Genomic DNA, 21,849 nt, shown 5'->3' on the forward strand with positions numbered 1-21,849 from the left:
TTAGAATTCTACAATTCAGGGTAAACCAGTCAAAATAGTCAAATAAATTATTATAGAATAAAATGAACAAATTAAGTTTTCACTTCAAAATAATTTAAAAATGAATTACACTTTAAGTCAGATAATGCAAGTCTTATTGTAGCTTTATTGATATGTGCTATTATTTAGGTGTTAACTGCAAAGCCCCAATGTTATGCACTCTGTTAGAGGAAACGTAAATATGCAAATTCAGTAATTATCAAACAGTTTCCATGACTGCCTGTTTTTCAAATCTCCTACTGTTTGGTGGTTGATGTGTGTCACACTCTACATTAAAAAACATAATATAGCCATTAGTTCAGTCCCTCTTCAAATATTGTATGCTGAGAGAGGGGCCAGAGAGACAAAGTGTGATCCTCACTCTTGAGTTCTTCTCCAGGAACATCACTATATGTACAAAGGCTGAATTAAAGGGAAACTGTCACCACTTACCTGACCCTCCGTTCCTTGCAGCAAACTCATTACCGAGGTGGGTGTTACACTTCCGTCCTCCTGAGTTCCATCCCGTCTCTTGACTTATTTACCCTGGCTTTGGTGCTAGCAAGCTGGCTTCTGAACAGAGTGACAACAGTCACGCCATTTCTATACTCCCTAACTGGTGTAATCAGCGTTGGCTAGGGAATTACCATTGCAACCATAGTGCAAAGTTGGAGAGCAGAAGAAACGTCAGTGGGTGATCTCTTCTGGTTTCCTTTATCAATCAATTCCTCAGTATATGCTGAAAAATTGATTGACAGGTGCAAGAATTTTTTTTTTTAAATAGATATTTCTCTCAATCTATTCATTTGCTAGCAACACTGGAAGCACAATGTATAGATTAATTTTAATCTGAAAAAAAGGCAAAAATAGTTTTGGGCATGACAGGTACTCTTAAGGACTGCAGCTGCAAATTCAGTTTGTGGCTGAGCGTGTAACTTCTACCAATCTCTGGCAGACTTGGATATGCATGTAATATTCTAGGATAAAATAGATTTATACACTAACACTTATCTTAACCCCAAGTTAAAAAAAATTACATATATATATATACATTGAGATGGGATATCTAATAAGCTTCACTAGGTGTGATGGTCGAGTTCTCATATACTTTTGGCCATATAGTACATTTCTCATAGCAAACTTTCTGAGAAAACATTCCATGTGTATATAAAATATAAAAAAAAGGTGCGCTATACCTTTAAAATACTATATAACGTGGGGGGCGGGGCCTGACTGCCAGGGAGAGAAGACGTGCCTGACTAGAGCTTCTCACTAAACATAGCTAACACGCACTTCTCACCAATAAAAAGCACTACAGCGAGAAATTAAACAACTAACTTGCTACGTATCCCCACGGTGAACCGGTGATGCGGCCCGTGAGCGGACGCCAGACAGTCAACACTGCCCACGAGGGCGAACGGCTCAGTGGATACCGGGTGGGAGAGGCGGCCGACCTCCCAGCCCGGGGTTCCTGGAGATCGGATGCTCCAAATGGGCAACCGTTACCCCCCCCTTGGATCGGTGGGGGTGATCCCGGTCCACCTCAGGGGGCCCGAACCGACATGGCAGAAACCTTGTGCGGGAGAACCGTAGTGCCGCGAGGCCTATCCAAGATGGCGGGGACAATGCAGGCCCCAAACAGCCACGAGACAAAGCGTGACCCAAGGTCCAACCTGGACCAAATCTTTGATGACTTCTGGCTCAAGCTAGAGCGCTTACTACACCAAGGGGCACTACACGCGACAAAAAATAACCTACCTCGACCAACACCACGAGCCCCTCGGCAAAAACCTGCAGCTCCAGCAGAAAGGAGAGTCGCCAGATGGCGTCGGGAGGTCCAACACTCACCTCTCATACACCAAGCAGCACGGCAGAGGGGAAGGAAGAAACCACATACGAGGAACCCACAAGCACCCACCACTCGAGACAACACCTCAAGGCCAAGAGCCCAAAGTGCAAAAGCACCGAGAGGTCCGCATCTACAGAGACTAAAAAACCATCCGCTCTGGAACAACGGCACAGGAACCACCCGCAGCCGGACCAGCGTGGATCCTGCTTCCACTCGAGCCGGGGGCAGACAGATCGGCAAGCTGTGGAAAGACCGGTACCTGTTGCTGCTCATCAGAGCTGCGGACAGTCTCAAGCACTTACCTGCTAACGGCCTCCCGTCCCTGGGCATCGGCTGAAGTTAACATTTTGTTTTACCAGTCCCTTTGCCGGCAGATAGAGCGGGACTCACTTAGTGTATATACCGACATAGTTGGACGCCCACATAATGGTATTCTTATTTACCTCCTTCTTAGACTAGCCGGTTACAGCACACATAACACTGCCCCCAAACAGTATATCTCACTATGTTCGCTTTGCCTGATATGCTTGATACTTAACAAAGCGAGACTTTAAGCTATTTAATAATCATACGCATCTTGACATACTCACCTTGGCTAATCATTCACACGCTGCCATTTAGCCCAGCCTGTTGTTTCATTATTTACTGACAAAAACGTATTGTGTCTAGCCTAGCTGTTTTTAATTAATTTTTTTCTTTTCCTTTTAATGTTAACTACGCTGTTAATCTTTGATAAATAACATAAAATGTGCCTGACTAACAAATGCCACACATTGTAATGCAAATGTCTGCCAATTCGTCCAGGCGTCGCTGTTGTGGCGTGCCAAGGCTACTTGTTCATTTTGTGCACAACAAAAATAAAGAATTTAAAAAACAAACAAAAAAAATACTGTATAACGTGAACTTGAAAAGTGCAATGCACAATATAGTGCCAGCAATACAAAATAAGTGTGCAAATTCACAAGTGCATTAAGTGATAAGTCTACTAGAGAACCTTACTAATAATCTCCTAAAATTGGAGTATCACAATATTCCTTTTAGGGATATGTAGGAACATAATGCATAAAAGAGAAAAATGGGGGAAATATAGTATAATACTATATAGTATAAATTAATAAATAAATAGTCCAGACTCCATTGCACCATTTGGTATTTAACTACAATTTTCTTTTATTTATTTTTTTATTTTATGTATTGATGTTTATTTTTTTTTTCATTTATCTTTTTATTCATCTTTTTATTGAAAAAAGTTATCATTTTATCGTACATATGCCAAACTAGTGCAGTTTACATACAAGACAAAAACAAGTGTAACAATAACAACATATTACTTGCATTTATTACAATTGTTCTAATCTAGAGTATAAGATTAATGCCCCAACTAAACAGCTGGGAATATCTTTATGAAAAGATAAATTCTTTCTTTTAGAACTGCTGTCAGAATAAGTATGGGCAATGGTCAGTCTAAACATTAGAAAAAACATCACTGTAATGTAATTATCTATCGAAAACTAAAAATTAGTTCATTTATTTTCCAGAATTCGAATCCAATTAATGTATTGGTCTTGTTTATTTATAAGGTGTATGGAGGAGACCGGTAAATCTTTTTCCATTCGAAGTTGGAATAAAATTTGATTAAAAAGCTGACTCCTCTGGAAAGGAAGATGCGACTTCCATTGTCTTGCTATTAATATCTTTACCGAAAAAAAGCAGTGGTTTACAAGGCACTTAGAAGAAGTGGAAGAAAGTTTCCAATTTAAATGTAGGAGTGCTGTATCCGGGCCTTTTTTAATTGTAATATTAAATAAACATTTAAGTATTTCAAAGGACCACTCCCAAAGACTTTTAACTGAATTACAATGCCGTCATATATGAACAAGTGTTCCCTCTAAATAACCACAACGCCAGCAATGAGGAATTTGACCTGGATACATCTTATTTAATTTATGTGGAGTCAAATACCATTTATACATAATCTTATATTGACATTCAACTAAGTTCTGACAATTAATATATTTACGGGTGTCTTTAAGAGACGAACACCATTCATTCTCAGTTATGTCAATATTTAAGTTATTTTTCCATTTGTCAAGGATGGATAACAGGTTAGTGGCTTTTGAGAGAATTTTATTAACGTTGGCATATCTAAAGATGGCTTGAATAAGAATATCAATTTTTGGCGACATATTCAGTAAGAACTTATTTAAGACATTTTTAATTCTTAAATAAGAAAAGAGTTCTTTGATTGGGAGAAGTAGTTTTGCTTGAATTTCAGCAAAAGGTAAAATTTGATCGTCCTGGAGGATATCCCCAATCGTCCATTGGAGTTTGGACCAGTTATTTAAAGAAATATCCTCAATACTATCTTCCAAGACAATCAGATGGCATGTCCTAATTATTTTGTTGGAGATTTTTTGTTGTTTTTTATCATCTCCCAAGCACTAATAATTTGTGACAGGATTAGTGATTTACTACATAAATATTCTGTCGCTTTTTTGTTGTTTTTAAGCCATAAATAAACTTTTAGTCTATCTTTTCCGACCGCCTCAGATTCAATTTGGTACCATGTGTCTGTTTTAAACGATTCAACCTGAAGTTTATATATGTGACCAATGATATTAGCATAATAACAATTTCTGATATTTGGGTAGTTTAAACCTCCATCTTGGGGTTTCATGGAAAGAACTTTAGAGCTTATTCTGGGTCTTGTTGTTTCCAGATACATTTCTGAAAACTGGATTGGATCATGGTTAACAAGATATCTGGGATTTGAAGGGGAATCATCCTGAATAAATACAACAATTTGGGCATGATGTAAGCGTTAATTATGTTGATCCTGCCGATCCAGGAGGATTCGGTCAGGCGCCATTCTTTTAATTTTATTTTTGTATATTTCAGGAGATTCAGTACATTTATTCCCATAATATCGTTAACTTGAGTTGAAATTATAACGCCCAGGTAATTAAAAACATTGTTAGACCATACAAAATCGTAGTTATCTCGTAGGTCTTTTAAACTGTGGATGTCGACCTTAGTGGTTACAGCAATTGATTTGGATATATTAAGTTTGTAATTAGATACATTAGAGTAACTTTTTATAGCAGATAAGACTTGGAGAAGAGAGGATTCTGCAGAAGTGAGTGTTAATAAAATATCATCGGCATAAAGTGATATTTTTGCCTCTGAGTTGTGTCACGGTTCTCACCCGACAGACAGACGGCCAGATGTGGCTGTTCCTGGAGTTCCCAACAGGGGACTTGAACCGGGGAACTTCTCAGTCCTGGTCCTGCTTTCTACCTCTGAGCCACAGCAGCTTTAGACAGTGACAACTGATTCCGGTCCTGTTCATCCTGGCTTGTCTACTACTCTGGGGGCTGCACCTTGACTTGGCTGTGTTTCACCTGACCCTGATCAGTCAACAGCAGGGTATTTAAACTCAGCCTCGCCCTGTGCTCAGTGTCAAGTCTTTGATCCTGTTTCGTACCAGTGTTCCTGTTGTTTCATCTGCTTCGTATTATTGACCCCGGCTTCTGACTATGTTTACTCTGGCATCCCTTGACTTTGGCTACTCCTTGTTGTTCCTGTCCTCTGGCATCCTTTGACCTCGGCTATCCCTTGACAATCCTGCTGGTTCAGTCCTTGCCTGTACTGCGTATTGGTACTTCATCCTTCACAGCCCCTGTGCTCAGCCCCACAGGCCAGGTGAATTCTTACCTGACCACCTTGGCCTGTGGCTATCTGCAAGGGTGAGCAACGTATCTGCGCTACAGACTCCCAACTCAGGTAAGACCCTGACAAGTTGTTAGTTAGGAAACCCTTGATATTCAAATTAGCCCTAATGTTAATTGCTAAGGGTTCCAAAGTTAAGATATAGAGAAGGGGGGATAGGGGACATCCCTGCCGTGTGCCATTATGTAGATTAAACCAGCTTGAGTGAATATTTACTCCTACAGTTCTAGCTATTGGTTCGGAGTAAAGTGCCATAATGGCATCATGAATCCAGCCTGTGAATCCAAAGGAAGTCAATACTCCGTCGAGGAAGCCCCAACTGACCCTGTCAAAAGCCTTTTCAGCATCTAATGACAGGGTCACCAATGGAATCCCCCGACGGAGTGCACTATCCAAGATATCCATTATTCTTCTAGTGCAGGTATCAGAAGATCTACCTGGCATAAAACCGACCTGATCAGAATGAACGACTCTCTCCACAGAGGATTTTAATCTACATGTTAATATTGCTGCATATATTTTCATATCTGTGTTGATTAAAGAGATTGGTTCTTGACGTCTGTTGGTTCTTTATTTGGTTTTAGTATTGGAAGGATATTGGCTTGTAGCAGCTCCTTTGGCGTTTTTAGCTTTTTTGGCCATTTCATTAAAAAGAGCTGTTAAAGGGGCAGTTATTTCTTATTTCATTACTTTATAAAAGAAATTACTAAATCCATCCGGACCGGGGGTCTTATTAGTCTATCGATCTCTCTTTCCACCTCATTCGTCGTAAACTCATAATTGAGTTGAGCTAAATCTTGTTTGGTGATTTTTGGAATGTCGGTATTATCCAAATATTTTTTAATATCTTGGCTATCTGAAGAGGTGTCCAGATTGTATAATTTACTATAAAATTCATTGAATAATTGTCCAATTTTTTCCGGGGAAGAATATATAATTTGATCCTCAACCAATTTATTAACCCTATTGTTTGAGTTATGTTTTTAATCTCTTAGTTAAGTTCTTATTTACTTTATTACTTTGATGGTAAGTATTTAGTCTCAATTTGTTAATTGTTATTCTAATCTTTTCTTCTATCTTTAAATTAATTTATTTTTGTAGTTCTGAAAGTGTTGATCTTAGTTGAATGGTTGGGAAATCTTTATTCATTTTGGACACATTAAAGTATTGAATGTTTAAATCTGTTACGTCTCTATTTATCATAGTTTTTGTTTGTTTTTCTATTTTAATAAGGTAGCCTCTAATAACCGCTTTATATGTAGACCATAAAGTGGAGTCTAAAATATCAGGAGTGGAATTTTCAAGCAAAAAAAACCTTGAGAGTTTAATTATGGAATCTTGATTTATTTTAGATTTGAAGAGAGTAGTCCATTCTCCAGGAGTCCACACATCTCTGCAAGCAGTGGCGTACACTCAACCCATGGGGCCCCGGTGCGAAAACTGATCCGTGGCCCCCCTCCCCCCCGCGCTTACTCTGCGTGGGCTGGGGCCACAACAGGGGCTGCAACAGGGGCTGCGACCCGTGCGACCGCGGTATGTACGCCAGTGCATGCATAAACACATACACTTAAATGACCACTCTAGGGACCCAGACCACTTCAGCTTAATGAAGTGGTCTGGGTGCCAGGTCCAGCTAGGGTTTTTTTTCATAAACATTCTTTTTTTTTATAAACATAGCAGTTTCAGAGAAACTGCTATGTTTATTAATGGGTTAGGCCTTCCCCCAAAGCCTCTAGCAGCTGTCTCATTGACAGCCGCTAGAGGCGCTTGCGTGATTCTCACTGTGAAAATCCCAGTGAGAGCACGCAAGCGTCCATAGGAAAGAATTGTAAATGCTTTCCTTGGCGACCGGCTGAATGCGCGCGCAGCTCTTGCTGCGCGTGCGCATTCAGCAGACGGGGGGGGGAACGGAGGAGGATTGGAGGCAGAGATCTCCCCGCCCAGCACTGGAAAAAAGTGAAGTGGTCTGGGTGCCAGGTCTCTCTAGTTTTAACCCTGCAGCTAAAAACATAGCAGTTTCAGAGAAACTGCTATGTTTCACTGAGGGTTAATCCAGCCTCTAGTGGCTGTCTCATTGACACTAACACATACACATACACACTCACTAAAACTAACACACACACACTAACACACTCACACGTTTTTTTTTCGTTTTTTTTAATTTAATCCCCCCAGCCTCTTTACCTGTGGGAAAGCTGGGGGGATTCCCTGGGGTCCAGTGGTGTTGCTGGCCCTCCTGTCACCCGGCTGGCTGGCAGGCGCGCGAGGGAGCACTCTCCCCTGAGTGCTCCCTCTTCAGCTCCCTCACGCGCCGCGTACTGATGCCAGAGCCGGAACATGACGTCATCTTCTGGCTCCGGTTTCAGTGCGGTGCGCGAGGGAGCTGAAGAGGGAGCACTCAGGGGAGAGTGCTCCCTCGCGCGCCCGCCAGCCAGGTGACAGGAGGGCCAGCCTCGGGGGGCCCTGAGGTGGCCGGCTCCTGGGCCCCCCAGCAGAAGAGGCTGGCCCTATGGGTACATACCTGGGTCGCAGGGCGGCCGGGCCCCCTGGTGGGCCGGGCCCGGTCGCGCCCGCGACCCCTGCGACCACGGTATGTATGCCACTGTCTGCAAGACCTTACCCATTTCTAGTATTACAAAACTGTGGTCAGACCAAGTATTATCTTTAATTTGAATTGTATTAATTTCTTTCCGTGTGTTGGCTTTAACTAAACATAAATCTATTCGTGAATATGAGTTATGGACTTTAGACAGATGCGTAAAATCCCGTAAATCTGAATGTGTTACCCGCCAGGCATCATATAAACCATGCATGACGCATAGATTAGACAGTATTTTAGATTGTTTATATAACTGGCTATCAGACTTTAACTGAGTATGTGTTTTTTGTCCATTTTTGGATCGAGAACACAATTAAAATCACCTGCTATCAGCAAAGTACCTATAGTTTTATTTTCTAATCTATTCATAATTTTTGAAAACAAAGCGGTTGGATTAATATTTGGCAGATATATGTTAACCAATGTGTAAGTTATAGTTTCTACTTTGCAGATAATTATGAGAAATCTGCCACAGGGGTCGCTCTCTATTAATTTGACCTCAAGTTTTAGGTTAGAATCAAATATGATTGCCACTCCAGATTTTGTATTATTTAGGAGAGATGCATGATATATATGTTTATATTTAGCCCTCCCCCCTCCATTTTTGCGACTCAGATCGCAACCAGTGCGTTTCTTGGAGGAAAGCTATTTGTATTTGGTTAGACACCAAGGAATCGTAAAGCATTTGCTTTTTCCATCTTGTATTTAAACCTTGTACGTTTATAGACATAATTTTCAACATTATCTTTCTAGGATTAGATGAATACTAGCTCGATAGTACCAGATGTTTACATTTAAATAAAGCTATTTTAAAATATCTGGTCTCCTGCACTTATAAAGAAGGGTGTGTCGTCCTGAATCACACAAAGCATCTTTACTGTGCCAGCATGCAGGCTCTATATTTGTGAGTATGATAATTACCTCCTGCTTATAGTACAAAGGTGTAAGTGGATTTACACTATTATCTTATATTGTCTATTACCCTGAGACAACATAAGAAAGTCACCACCATAACGACAACACCGAAGAGGGGAGTGGTCGCCCAAAATGGACCAATAAGCGATACACACTAGAGTTAGGTTGTATAGCTCTGGAAATTGTGAGTGTTCAATTGGCAATTTAACATACTTAACAACGTTTTGAAGTTTTTACACAATATTGAAGTTGCTCTCAGAAAAAAGCTGAGCTAAGTGTTTTTAAGTATATATACACACATGGAATGTTTTGGCACTTAATATATAGTGCTTCACTGTTATATTGTAAATTTGTCAAGTTCAGTATAGTAGCAGCTATTTTATATAAGAAAAATCAAACAAGCACAATTGCACAGAAAGTTACTTTAACCACTTGTAACATTTCAGAGAAAACTGCTGACTAGGACAACTGCATTTGGAATTATTATGAATTCCAAGTGAACTGAAAGTGAATTTCAAATTGTAGACCAAAATAGCTGAATTTGAACAATTCTCCCAGACACCTATACTTCCAGTTTGGCTATCTTGGGCTAAAATTTTAAATAAACTTAAAGTCACATTACATTCTTAACAATTCTCATTTTAGTAAATAATAACAAGATTAACCATTATAAATGAGGGGATAAGAGTACGTCACTTGTCTTCAATAAGGCAGATAATTACAAAAAATCCAAATTCAACCAATTAAATAAGATTAGAAAAACAAATATTAATCCTGAATATGAATACATTTTCCTCTTGTCATTTGCCCCTGTTTCCAAACCTGTTCTTTTACTTTGGACTAAGTGTATAAGGATTGTATTCTTTATAACATTATAAGTCTTTAACCATATAAAGTAAACAAAACAAACACATAATTAACAGTTTAATCTGGACCTGTGCAAATGTTTGTTGTGACTGGTCCAGACAGCTTAAACATCTTTCAAAACAAGATACTACTGATACAACACTCACCAAAATGAATAATACTGTACACTCTATATTGCCAAAAAAATGGTATAGTTCTATTTTTAAAGGGTATCATTATCGTCTATAGATATATATTACAATAGAGAAAAATATGAACTTTTGGATTCACCCGGGTATGGATTAAAAGTTGTTTGATTAGTTTGGACCAGCTAGAATTAATTTCTGCACAAGTCTAATTTGAAGTACACAGTATTTTATTCTGGACAAGTTGCTTTATTTTTCACTATTTCAACAAATATATACATAAAAGAAGTGCATAAAACTGAAGTTGACCATTTTTTGTTGTATTATGTTTTAGATATTTAAGGAGAGTACTTGACTGAATGTCCATAATTTTCCATTCTCAAAACAATATGTGATATCTCAAAACCTTGCGACAAACCTAATTTATGGGTTGGTGGGAGCCATCTAGTGTAGTTTGATGCTTTAATTTCAGTTTGACCAGGCTGATTTGATGGATTTGTTGAAATAGAAACTACTAGACATTAAATGAGCACTCTAAATTTTAAAATAAATATATGTATTTTTAATGTTAGTGTTGCAATTTTACTGTAAATTAAAGGTTTCCCTTTCTTAAACAAAAAAATACATTACCAAAATTTAAAAAATTTAAAAAATGCGTTACATTGTGTAAACCATGATCTCTGGTGAAATACAAAGATAATTGAGAAGCAGCAATCACTATGCTCTTTATTGTTGCAGAAGATTACAATGCTGGCGTTTAATTCCGATTATGGCACAGTGAATATGATTCCCCTGTGTTCAATGCACACATTGTCCAGTCCAGCCTCATCCTTTATTTCACAGCTGTTTCTATTGCATTGATTTATGGAAAGATTTAATGTGAAACAACTGCCAAAATGATGTAATTATGTCCTAAGCCACCAGTAAGGAATAACATTAACATTAACACATGGATAATTCCAATGAACAAATCACAACATGATTATAGGCAATGATACAGGCTTATACACTGACAGGATAGATAGATAGATAGATAGATAGATAGATAGATAGATAGATATATAGATAGATAGATAAATAGATAGATAGATAGTAAGCTCATTTGAGCAGGGTCCTCTTCAACCTATCATTCCTGTAAGTTTTCTTGTAATTGTCCTATTTATAGTTAAATCCCCCCTCTCATAATATTGTAAAGCGCTATGGAATCTATTGGCGCTCTATAAATGGCAATAATAATAGATAGATAGACAGACAGACAGACAGTGAAGTTCAATATGTTAGAAAATTAAGCTTAAGCATATAAAAACACAGGATATTGCCTGTTAGAGCAATGAAATTGATAATCAGTGTTTTGATATCCAGAAGAATCATATATTGAAAGAATACAGTGCCCTAGGCCCTCAACATAAATGGCATTGATATAGTAAAACATGCTTATAACTTATGAAGCAATTCGTTTTAGGGATAGGACTATAAATGATGGGGTTCTATAATTTCCAGAATATGAAACATCACATATAAAGGTGGCAGAGAGATCAATTTAACAGACATTCAAGGCAATGCAATACTGGCACGTACTTTAAAGTTTAATACATTACCCTAAAATTGCCATGCCAATTGAACTGGTATTGTATTTTATCTATTTAGTATTTTATCACGTCTTTTGGTTTAATCGTAAATCCTGCACTTTTATTCAGTTTAGGTTAAATAAAAGTGATTAAATATTCTGTTCTATGGGGACATGACACAACATCTGGCATTAGAACTGTGACATTTCTCTTTAAGATGTGTTTGAGTGTACTTCGATGCATGCTGGGTTTACAAAGGGTATGTGTTCAGTATTGATAGGCTCCCTGCTGTCAATGAATATAACCTGCTTCACACTCATGTCTGTTCTATGAGTGGAACAAATCATCAAGTTTGCTCTGTGTTTATTTGTTTTCTTGGAATCATGATTTTTTTTTTTCTTGGGATTCTTGTACATCCATCAACTTCAAATGGTATAAAATGTTACCTTTCTGTAGCTCCAGTGCTGATTACCCTTCATGCCATGACAGTCATAAAGTGTGACAGGGCTGGTGTGGGAAATGGCATCGAAGCAGAATTTCCTTGTGTGTAATGGTTCACCAGGTCGGATATCTTGTCTCCATCCAAAAGTAAAAAGCTAAAATGGAACCAGACCATATTCAATAAATGTGAGCCTTGTTAAAATTAACTAAAATAAATGTTAAAATCATATACTGATATCGCATAGTTTGATTTCTAGAAAAAAAACCATCATAAATATTTGAACAAATTATACACCAATGTAGAAATAATTATTTACTAACGAGTTTTATTTTATGATTGAATCATGTTCAGTTAATTAGTATTTACACATGTGGGAGCTTAAAAGGATACCCCAAGTACAAAAATGACTACTAGTGGTTTTCAGTGGTGGCTGGTTAGGCTTAAAGATGGAGGGGCACTTTACTTTACCCCTGGGATTGGAATCTGCCTTATCAACATGTTGGGCTCTGCCCATTAACCCCATGTACTCAACTACTGACACAAGAGGTCATGTTCTGTTCAACACCATAAACCAATAGATGCGCATATTTGGACAATGACAACCCTCTTCACAGAGGTATGACCCCTCCCCTTGATGCTCTTACCCAATGACAGCCCTAAAAGGTAGGGCACAGAGTTTCCAAGATCTGACATCTCTCGACATCTCTAATAAATGAGCTTAGCAATACTGGGAGGTCTATACCAGAGAATTGGAGATTTTTTTTTTTAAATACCTTAAATTTTGACATGTTTAAATTTCACATTTATTTCAATGTAAACTAGGGGATGCTGCCCTACCTGTCCCTATGGGGCCTTTTTATGCATAGATGCCATCTCTGCACTCTGACAAACATAAACACTGCGGTTTGTAAGGCATGACTGTGGCTGTGTCTCTTCCTTGTGAAAACTTGAGTAATTCCTTGTGAAGAGTTTCAACAACTGATAACTTTCATATTTGGCATCACAGAAACATAGAAAAATAGAATGTGACGGCAGATAAGGACCATCTTCTCTGCCCAATTTTCAAAATACTTTAATTAGTCCCTGGCCTTATCTTAAGTCTAGGGTAGCCTTATGCCTATCCCACGCATGCTTAAAGACCCTCACTGTGTTAACCTCTACCACTTCAGCTGGAAGACTATTACAAGCGTCCACTACCCTCTTTGTAAAGTAATAATTCCTGAAATATTTTTTAAACTTTTGCCCCTCTAATTTAAGACTATGTCCTCTTGTTGTGGTAGTTTATCTTCTTTTAACCCCTTAAGGACAGACAACGGATATATTTCGTCATGATTCCCTTTTATTCCAGAAGTTGTGTCATTAAGGGGTTAAATATAGTCTCCTCCTGTGTTGATTCACTTTATGTATTTAAATGTTTCTATCAAATCCCCCCTGTCTCATCTTTCCTCCAAGGTATACATGGTAAGATCCTTTAACCTTTCCTGATAAGTATTATCCTGCAATCCATGAACCAGTTTAGTAGCCCTTCTCTGAACTCTCTATAAAGTATCAATATTCTTCTGAATATACGGTCTCCAGTACTGCGTACAATACTCCAAGTGAGGTCTCACCAGTGTTCTGTACAATGGCATGAGCAATTCCCTATTTCTACTGCTAATACCTCTCTCTATACAACCAAGCATTCTGCTAGCATTTCCTGCTGCCCTGTTATATTGTCTGCCTACCTTTAAGTCATCTGAAATAATTACTCATAAATCCCTTTACTCAGATGTTGAGGTTAGTAGGATATCAAATATTCTATACTCTGACCTTGGGTTTTTACGCCCAAGATGCATTATCTTGCACTTATCCACATTAAATATCAGTTGCCACCGAATGTTCTAAATGTGGTTCATAAAGAACCAACTGGATCCAATGTTTTTCTATGAGAAATATTGATTGGCTGAGCGTGATGAGATGTTTATATGTGTATGCCTGTTTGTCTATCTGTTGCAAATATGATGCATTTAAATACATTAATGAATTTACATGAATATTTTAGCATGGTTTGGGAATTAATTTATTAATTGTTTGATGAATATTTATGTTTATGTTACAAATTATATTGTGGCTTATCTGGAGTTCGATCGCTGGGCGCGAAATGCCAAACACATGCCCCCTCATTCATTGGTCCATGAGCGGTATAAGAAACCACTGGTGTCAGAGGACATCTGCATAACCTCGGAAGAAGGCGCGTTTCTCAGCGCCGAAACACGTGTCAGGCAACAGGCAATTAGGTCGGATAGATGCTCGTGTGCCATCGTTATTACTACTAGCTAGCCAGTTAGAATTCAACTAGTGAATACAATATTTTATTTGGGGATTTGGTCGTGGATGGAGGGGTTGATGTAAGGGATAGCGTTAGGGATGACTCCAAGTTGGTGATTCTCTCTATCCTTACAATATACTCCTATATATCTCCTGCATAATCAAGTTGCAGCTATCTGTTGCTCTTTAGCTGTACATTATACACAAGCAAATAGATACAAGCTGCAGCAACTTTGTACTTAATCCTCACTTATACAATTCAATTTAATTCTAACAAGCCTTCCCTTCTATGTAACAAATTGTTACACTTTGCTACTCTATTAGACCTTACAAGTCTGTACTCCGAGATCTCTAGGCAGGGTGATTCATTTACATAGAGGGTAATCTTTATTTAGTAACTACCAGTAGCCTACAATAACGATTGTAGCACCTGTATGGGACTTATCTTTATTTGAAGATTTTTGTGCTTATTATAAGACATCTTCTAGATATTTGCATGTCCCACTTATGAGCATATACTCTATCTCTCCTTACCCGTTATTTTATTTCGTTTTTTCATAGTTTGAAGGTTCTTTTCTATTTTTTTCTATTTTATGTTTTGTGCTATTAAAAGTTAAGTTTTAATTAATATATACATACCCACCAGGGGGCGACCAACTCCTATCAGACCCACCAGGTCTGTTTCTCTTTATTTCACAATTGTGAGGATTATCCCCTATCCTGGCCGCCCCAGACACACACTAAGCTGATTCCCTTTGGGGCATTTAGCTTTCCTTTTTCTACAAATTATATTAAACAGTACAACGATGATGGTGATGTGAAAATAGAAGGATTCATTTGAATATTCCTTCTCTATTAGAACTACAAGATAATATTACTCCCTACCCCAGCCTTACGGCACGAAGACCCAAAAACCTAAGAGATGCCCTTGTCCATAGCCATCTGGAATCTCCCACCACTATGCCATGTTGGTTATCACAGACGAAGGGCACCCACAAATGTGGTTCTTGCAAGGCGTGCAAATACATCAATTCCTCCAAATTTATCCTATGCACTAAAACCAACAAGAAATACCCGATTCGGGATTTTATCAATTGGAGCAGTACCAGAATCATTTACGTTATCACGTGTAACTGCAAGATACAGTACATAGGTAAAACATACCAACAATTTCGGAGACGCATACTACAACATGTGAACTCAGTTACCAATACCAACATCATCACACCAGTAGCCAGTCATGTCCACTCCCAACATCAAGGAGACCCCTCTAACTTACAGTTTCAAGCTATTGAACGTCTATCCACTAACGCTAGAAAGGGGGACTTTAATCTAAGACTACTAAAAAGAGAGTCTAAATGGATGCATGAATTTAAAACCCATACACCCTCAGGTCTCAATGAGGAATTCAATTTCACTCCATTTATTCATTAACACTCCCCAGTTCTTTTTTTATCTCTGGGACAAAAGATACCTATGTTCTATCCCCTTTCCCCTTGTGAGTTAACACAACCCACAGTCCACTGATAGCAGTTCTGCTTTCTGACAACCCTTTTTTTCTGTAACCAAGTTATTATCTCTCTGTGCGAACAACAAATTATTTTCTACTCTTTAATAATTCAATTTCACTCTCAATTATAACAAACTGTTTAGTACACTCTGAGCAAAATTGTCAATGCTCTCCATATTCTAATGTATCTAAGCAATTTTGGTATTTAAATTCACTTGGCAATTTACCAATTTCCACTTCTCCTCCATGTATGGATAATGCTAGTCATTTAGCAATCTCTAAGTCTCTCTATTTCTAATTTTTAAAAGACATTGGTTGAATTTTACCAAAAATAGCACTCGAAGGGTTAAATCCAAAAACAGCACTCAAAGGGTTAAATCCTTTACCCCTCCCACCTTAATCATTTGGGACTTCTCATTGACCCACTTTACTGGACCAATGAGATCCAACCCTTCCTCCTATTTAAACTGAACTTGAACAGGAGCTCAGTTCCCCTCTGAAGAGCCAGAGTGGCGAAACGTACGTCAGGGGCTCTCACCTGGCGTTATCCAGCACACTGCATCATCAGTGTCACATTCTATCCCTGCCAAGATTTTCTAACAGGGTTAGACACACGGCAACACTGACTCATCTTCTCTATCTAGAAGCAAGTTCAGCTAAATTTTTCTCTAGCCTGTTTTGGCTTTCTGCTGGGAGTTTGGGACTTTATATCACTGCACTAGCAATCAGGAGAAATCAGGCTTTTTGCTAAGGGGTGCCCTTGAAGGCACGAGTTGCTAGGGTCACTAGTAACAGGCAGATAGTCTCCTTTACTATACACCATATTATCTGCAGTTTTCTCTCCCCCTCCCCTTTTGAGTATCAGTTTTGTATTTGAGCTTTTCAGGAGCTCAGTCATCCTTTCACGCTTTACCAGTATTAGCGATTTAAATACTGCAAATTTACCGGTCTCTCTCAGAGCCTTGGTTTAGCAGTCTGAGAATCTGCCAAAAGTTGTTTGGTCAATTTTGCTAATATACCGACTCAGCTACTTACTATCTAAACGTCTGTATATATGTGCATTATAAACGGCAAGCTTATTTCATTACAGACCGCTTGCACCAGGCTCTACAAAATATCTGACATAAGTGTTTTGGTAAAACTGTCAATTATACCCATACAGCTACCTTACCGCTATAATGTCTCTTAATAGTGTTTTGAAAACGGCAAGCTCATCTATTTAATGATCATACCGCTTGAACAGACGCTCTGCTATATATACTCAGTAGCAGGAATTTAGTTAGTAGCTTACACCGCTGTATACACTTTGGTGGCTTTGTATCATTAACAGTATAACCCCTTCGACTTTGTAAGTCACAGTGGCTCACTGTTTTGTTCCACTGTCTCCTGGTGTTGCCACATTTTTTATATATATATTTATATTTGTGTTTTGGTGGGTCACTATACCAACCACTACTTTTATTTTTAGCAATAATTAAAAGCTAAGTTTTATTGTTGGGAATTAACTACCCACTTTTTCCCACTTTAGTTTCCCTCCAGATTGAGGGAAACCCACTCTTATCAGGATTATTTCTACCTATTTTTCCTGTCCTTTCTCTCTACGTTCCTTCTATTATTTTCTATTAGAAATGCAGTTTTGAGAGTAGATTTCTTTCATAGTTTTTAACCCCTTAAGGACAGATGACGGATACATTCCGTCATGATTCCCTTTTATTCTAGAAGTTGTGTCCTTAAGGGGTTAATAACTAGAATTCAATTCACAACTCAGTTGTGTTGTCAGGTGGACTTAAAGATTATTCTAAACGAGCCATGCAGACTTGCTTTAAAAATACCAAAAAGTTAGGTGGTAACATGTTATCAGTCATTAAATGTGATTGGGCTTAAAGCAAAAGGCATTTGCAAAAGTTAGAATCGTCAGAAAAAAAGCAGAGAACAGAGGGACGTTCAAGCGAATAAACAAGTTACTAAAATGTCATCATACTAATTTGATTTCTCAACATTTACAATCAGATCACAGTCACAATATAGTGTAACAGTAAGCGGTAGCAGCTGCTAAATTGAAAGCTTTAAAGGGACAATGCAGACCCTAGCGTACTTCAACTTGATTTATGTGAAAAGAGCTTTTTTTAACACATATATTGCAGCAATGGGTGATTAGATTATGGATGTGTGCTATATTTCTAATTATCATAATACAAAATTGTTGTAAATTTATTTTTTTCCACATCTCCCTTTTCAGTTCTAAACTATAAGAAGTTACAAATGCAAACACATTTCATTACAGTAAGACACCAAACGACGTGAAAGCCTCTCCACACAGGGGCCAGAATCCATGTGGATACTTAATAAAAGATGTAGGCTTTATTACATTCAATAAACAGTGAAATGCATGGCAGAAAAAAAAAGAAAAGAAAAACATACACTAAACAGGTATAACAAATCAGCTTAAACCAGCAATACCAAGAGGGGAAGAAAAAGAGATGACTAAATCAAGTATAAAAATTGCTGGATGCTTCTCACATCTAATACGATGCTTTCTTAACAGCTGTTATGGTCCTAAGGGTCCTGAAGTGTAGCTAACTTCAGGATCCTTAGGATCTGCAAGAACAAGCTGATAAATGCTTTGAAGATTGAAGAATCTTTACTGTGAGTTGCACTCACTGTTATTTTTTTGTGAAAATTCTAGGGGAAATTTAAAGCTACATTCTATTCTATGTTTAATCAGAAATAAAAGCACCAATTATTCGTTCACACACCCGATGCTGAAATAAGTAAATGTTCTAGAGTCTTTAAAATCCATACATTGATACAAAAGTAGACGCCTCATGCTTTTCTCACTTCTTTCAACTGTTGATTTATATAAATGTTAATGCTTCCTGGGAATTACATTCTATCTATATGAATGTGGACATAGTACCAGTGCTGTTATTGGACTATGTAGCTATGTATTATACTGCTGTATCCCTAGGGATTATTCCATTTCCTTCCTGTCAGACTAGATGCCAGAGTGAGTTTATCAATATTTTTCACTTTCCCTTCTCAGTCCATGACTAGACTACTGTATATGCCCTTCAGGAGCCAGTCATACATAATGCATTGGATCTATGCTTCTACAGTATGCAGTTTTAATCAGGTTCATTTATTTTTACGTCCTAGCTGCCAAAGAGCAGTTTCCTCTCGTGTTCCTATAATAAAGCCTTTGTTATAAAAATTCTAGTGGAGATACTTTAAATCGTAGTGCCTTTCTATAGCTGAGCCTGCTTTGATGTCATAAGTAACACAAGTTCGTTTAATTGTGATTTATACAAATTCCATTTCAACTAAAAGCCTTTAATTCTCTAAAGGCATCACATGCACATTTTAATTCCAAGCGATTATTTATTCTTACATCAAGCAAGTTCCCCACCTTGTGGTGCTTTCTGGTACTGTCTGGCTTTTTTAAGTTTTATGTTATGACACTGAATTAGACTTTTATAATTACACTTTTAATGAATCACCTACAAAATTTTAAACCCTTTAAAGGCCTCTATCATAATCTCTTAAGGATTACATTCAAGTTTCTAAACACTCACTGCCTACTTATTCTGTACCTTCCTGCATTTGTTAAATCAGGAGACATTCTATTTTCATATAGCATCGGTAAAGGCTGGTTTGTTAGAACAAATTAAATTATTACTTTTTATTTGTATACATTTTGTTGTGGTTTATTTGATAGGCAACTTCAAGAGGATATTCCTTCTCTGCAAATATTTATTATTAATATTGCAAATATATATAATTATGCAGGTTATTTGAATGTTTTTAAAAATGTGTATGTATTTAGAAAAATATATTAACAGTATGTAAAAATACATATAAAGGTTTGTGGCAGACCTCTTTGCCTTTGGATTATTATTTAAAACCTAATTCGTCTGTTTGTTCGCCGGTTGCCGGTTGTTTGTATATTTCCTGTTTGCATTCATCAAAAGACGAACAAACTACCGAATGTCAGGCCACCCAGCAGGGAAGTGTGCTGCTCGTTAACCTTTCTGCCCTAATTAACATTGTGGTTAACTGCAGACACTTCCAACTCCCGAACGATCGGCTTGGTGGCCGTTGTTCATATGAACGGACACGTGGCAGCTGCTATCTTGGACAGTCGGACGCCCAGCGGTGTTCGTCGACAAACCCATGGAACTGATTTCGGACACTGCTTCCCACGAACACCGCTGAAATCATCGACCATCCATCACTCTGTTCCAAATTCATACGAACACCGTGCCATTCGGTAAATTGACAATATATGAACAGAACTGTACCAGATAGTAGACCCATGGAGCTCACTTGTTTCATTGAACGCACAATGTACAAGACTTTAGCTCCATGGCGATTGAACTACATGTATGGTATCTGAGCGCTGTTCAGTTATATTGAGCGCTCAGATCTAAGCTATCTGGGGATGCGTTGAATGTGAGGGTTCCTTTTTGGTATATTGGGAAATATGTATTTTAATGTGTTTTTACCATTACTGTAAAATGGGGGATATTCTCTATGCCTGAAGGTAATTGAGTTACTTCAAGCACTTAACCCAATTATCTCCAGGATAGAGAGCAGGAGTTGTACTGTTTTGTGGGAGTGATTGCATTCTGTACTTGTACATGATTGGTTACTGTAAAAACTGTCTCAGTTTTCCACAAGGTCCCTATGGGAGTGTCCCTTGCTTGAAAACTTGCATAAAAGGCAGACATGTAGCCACCATTAAACAGATCCTGCTTGACCCTCAATACAGAGCCTCGTCTCGTATTTGGGGGGATAATTTGTATAGTTCTTGTTCGGCACTTAGGAGTGTTCGGTAGCTGACTTCGTATTCGGGAAAAAGAACCGCTTTGGCGGCATTAACCCCTTCTATACCCGTGGTTCCATTACAAGGTTCACTATCAAAACTCATGTAAAATAAATTAGGACCCCCTTTGTTTAAGTACGACTATATATTTTAAAAAACGTACTTAAAAAGGAAACATACCATAAAGAAAAGAGTTTAAAAAAATATTTAATATAAAATGTTATCTTATTGAATTGGTTATAGCGCTGGAGTCCATATTCAGTGTCAAATCATTTTTAGCTGTTTAACACTGGCCACCCGTAGCCTGGCCCAAATTGGAGGTATGGCTAAGGCAGAGATTACACACTTCCTTTTAGCCATACCAAATCATACTAACAATGGATGCTGTGATAGGCACAATGTGATCACCTGCCACCAGCCAATCATCACTGGTCATTGCTGCTCAGGCTAATGCTTTCTCATTAACTCAACAGCAGAGAGGGGATAGGCTGCTGAGGAATTTTAAGTTGGTTTAATGCTGAATGGAAGGAGGGTGTCAATGGACTCCAGACACTATTGCCACCTCAATGAGATGAAGCAGTTACAGTGTCTAAAAAGTCAATTTTAGTATCAATAGAATTGGATATAGGAGTTTATTCACTACCCAAGACTTGTTGAGAGTTGACATGGAGCTTGTTACTTTTAGACTAGATTATCTGAGTAGAAAACACACTTTAGCTTGTGCATTTTTTTAGTTAAACTATTTCTGCCAATTCCCTTGCAATTCCTTTTCTGTAATGTTCTGCTGAGATAATAAAAGCCCACTGTCTAATCGTTTCTCTCATTCAGCATTCGGGTTGTCCTTATGATATTGTGTTGGTTGCTATTATTATTAATTTGAATATATTTAGGCAGCGTTTAGTAATGGAGGAAGGTCACCTGCACAGATTGTCATACTACACCAGGGCAAAGTTAGAATATCACTTATAGAATGCTCAGCTCAGAAACAATATTGTACAATTTATTCAAGTTCCACCATTGTACTTATTAAGCCTCCCCAAATAAAGCTGTAACGTTTTAGTTGTATCTTTCCTTAGTTGTGGAATAGAATTTAATACA

The 21,849-nt window shown here is 38.1% G+C and overlaps 1 protein-coding gene across 1 annotated transcript in view; it reads right to left on the minus strand.

Annotated features, from left to right (window-relative positions):
• GALNTL6 (polypeptide N-acetylgalactosaminyltransferase like 6) overlaps positions 1 to 21,849 on the minus strand; it is a 1,377,865-nt gene that overhangs the window by 19,296 nt on the left and 1,336,720 nt on the right. The window contains exon 11 of the mRNA XM_063460019.1: positions 12,117 to 12,266. Coding sequence (XP_063316089.1) covers positions 12,117 to 12,266 — 150 coding nt within the window. The remainder of the gene's footprint in view (positions 1 to 12,116; positions 12,267 to 21,849) is intronic.

This window comes from Pelobates fuscus, chromosome 6 (assembly GCF_036172605.1).
Source record: "Pelobates fuscus isolate aPelFus1 chromosome 6, aPelFus1.pri, whole genome shotgun sequence".
In the NCBI taxonomy this organism is placed as follows: domain Eukaryota; kingdom Metazoa; phylum Chordata; class Amphibia; order Anura; family Pelobatidae; genus Pelobates; species Pelobates fuscus.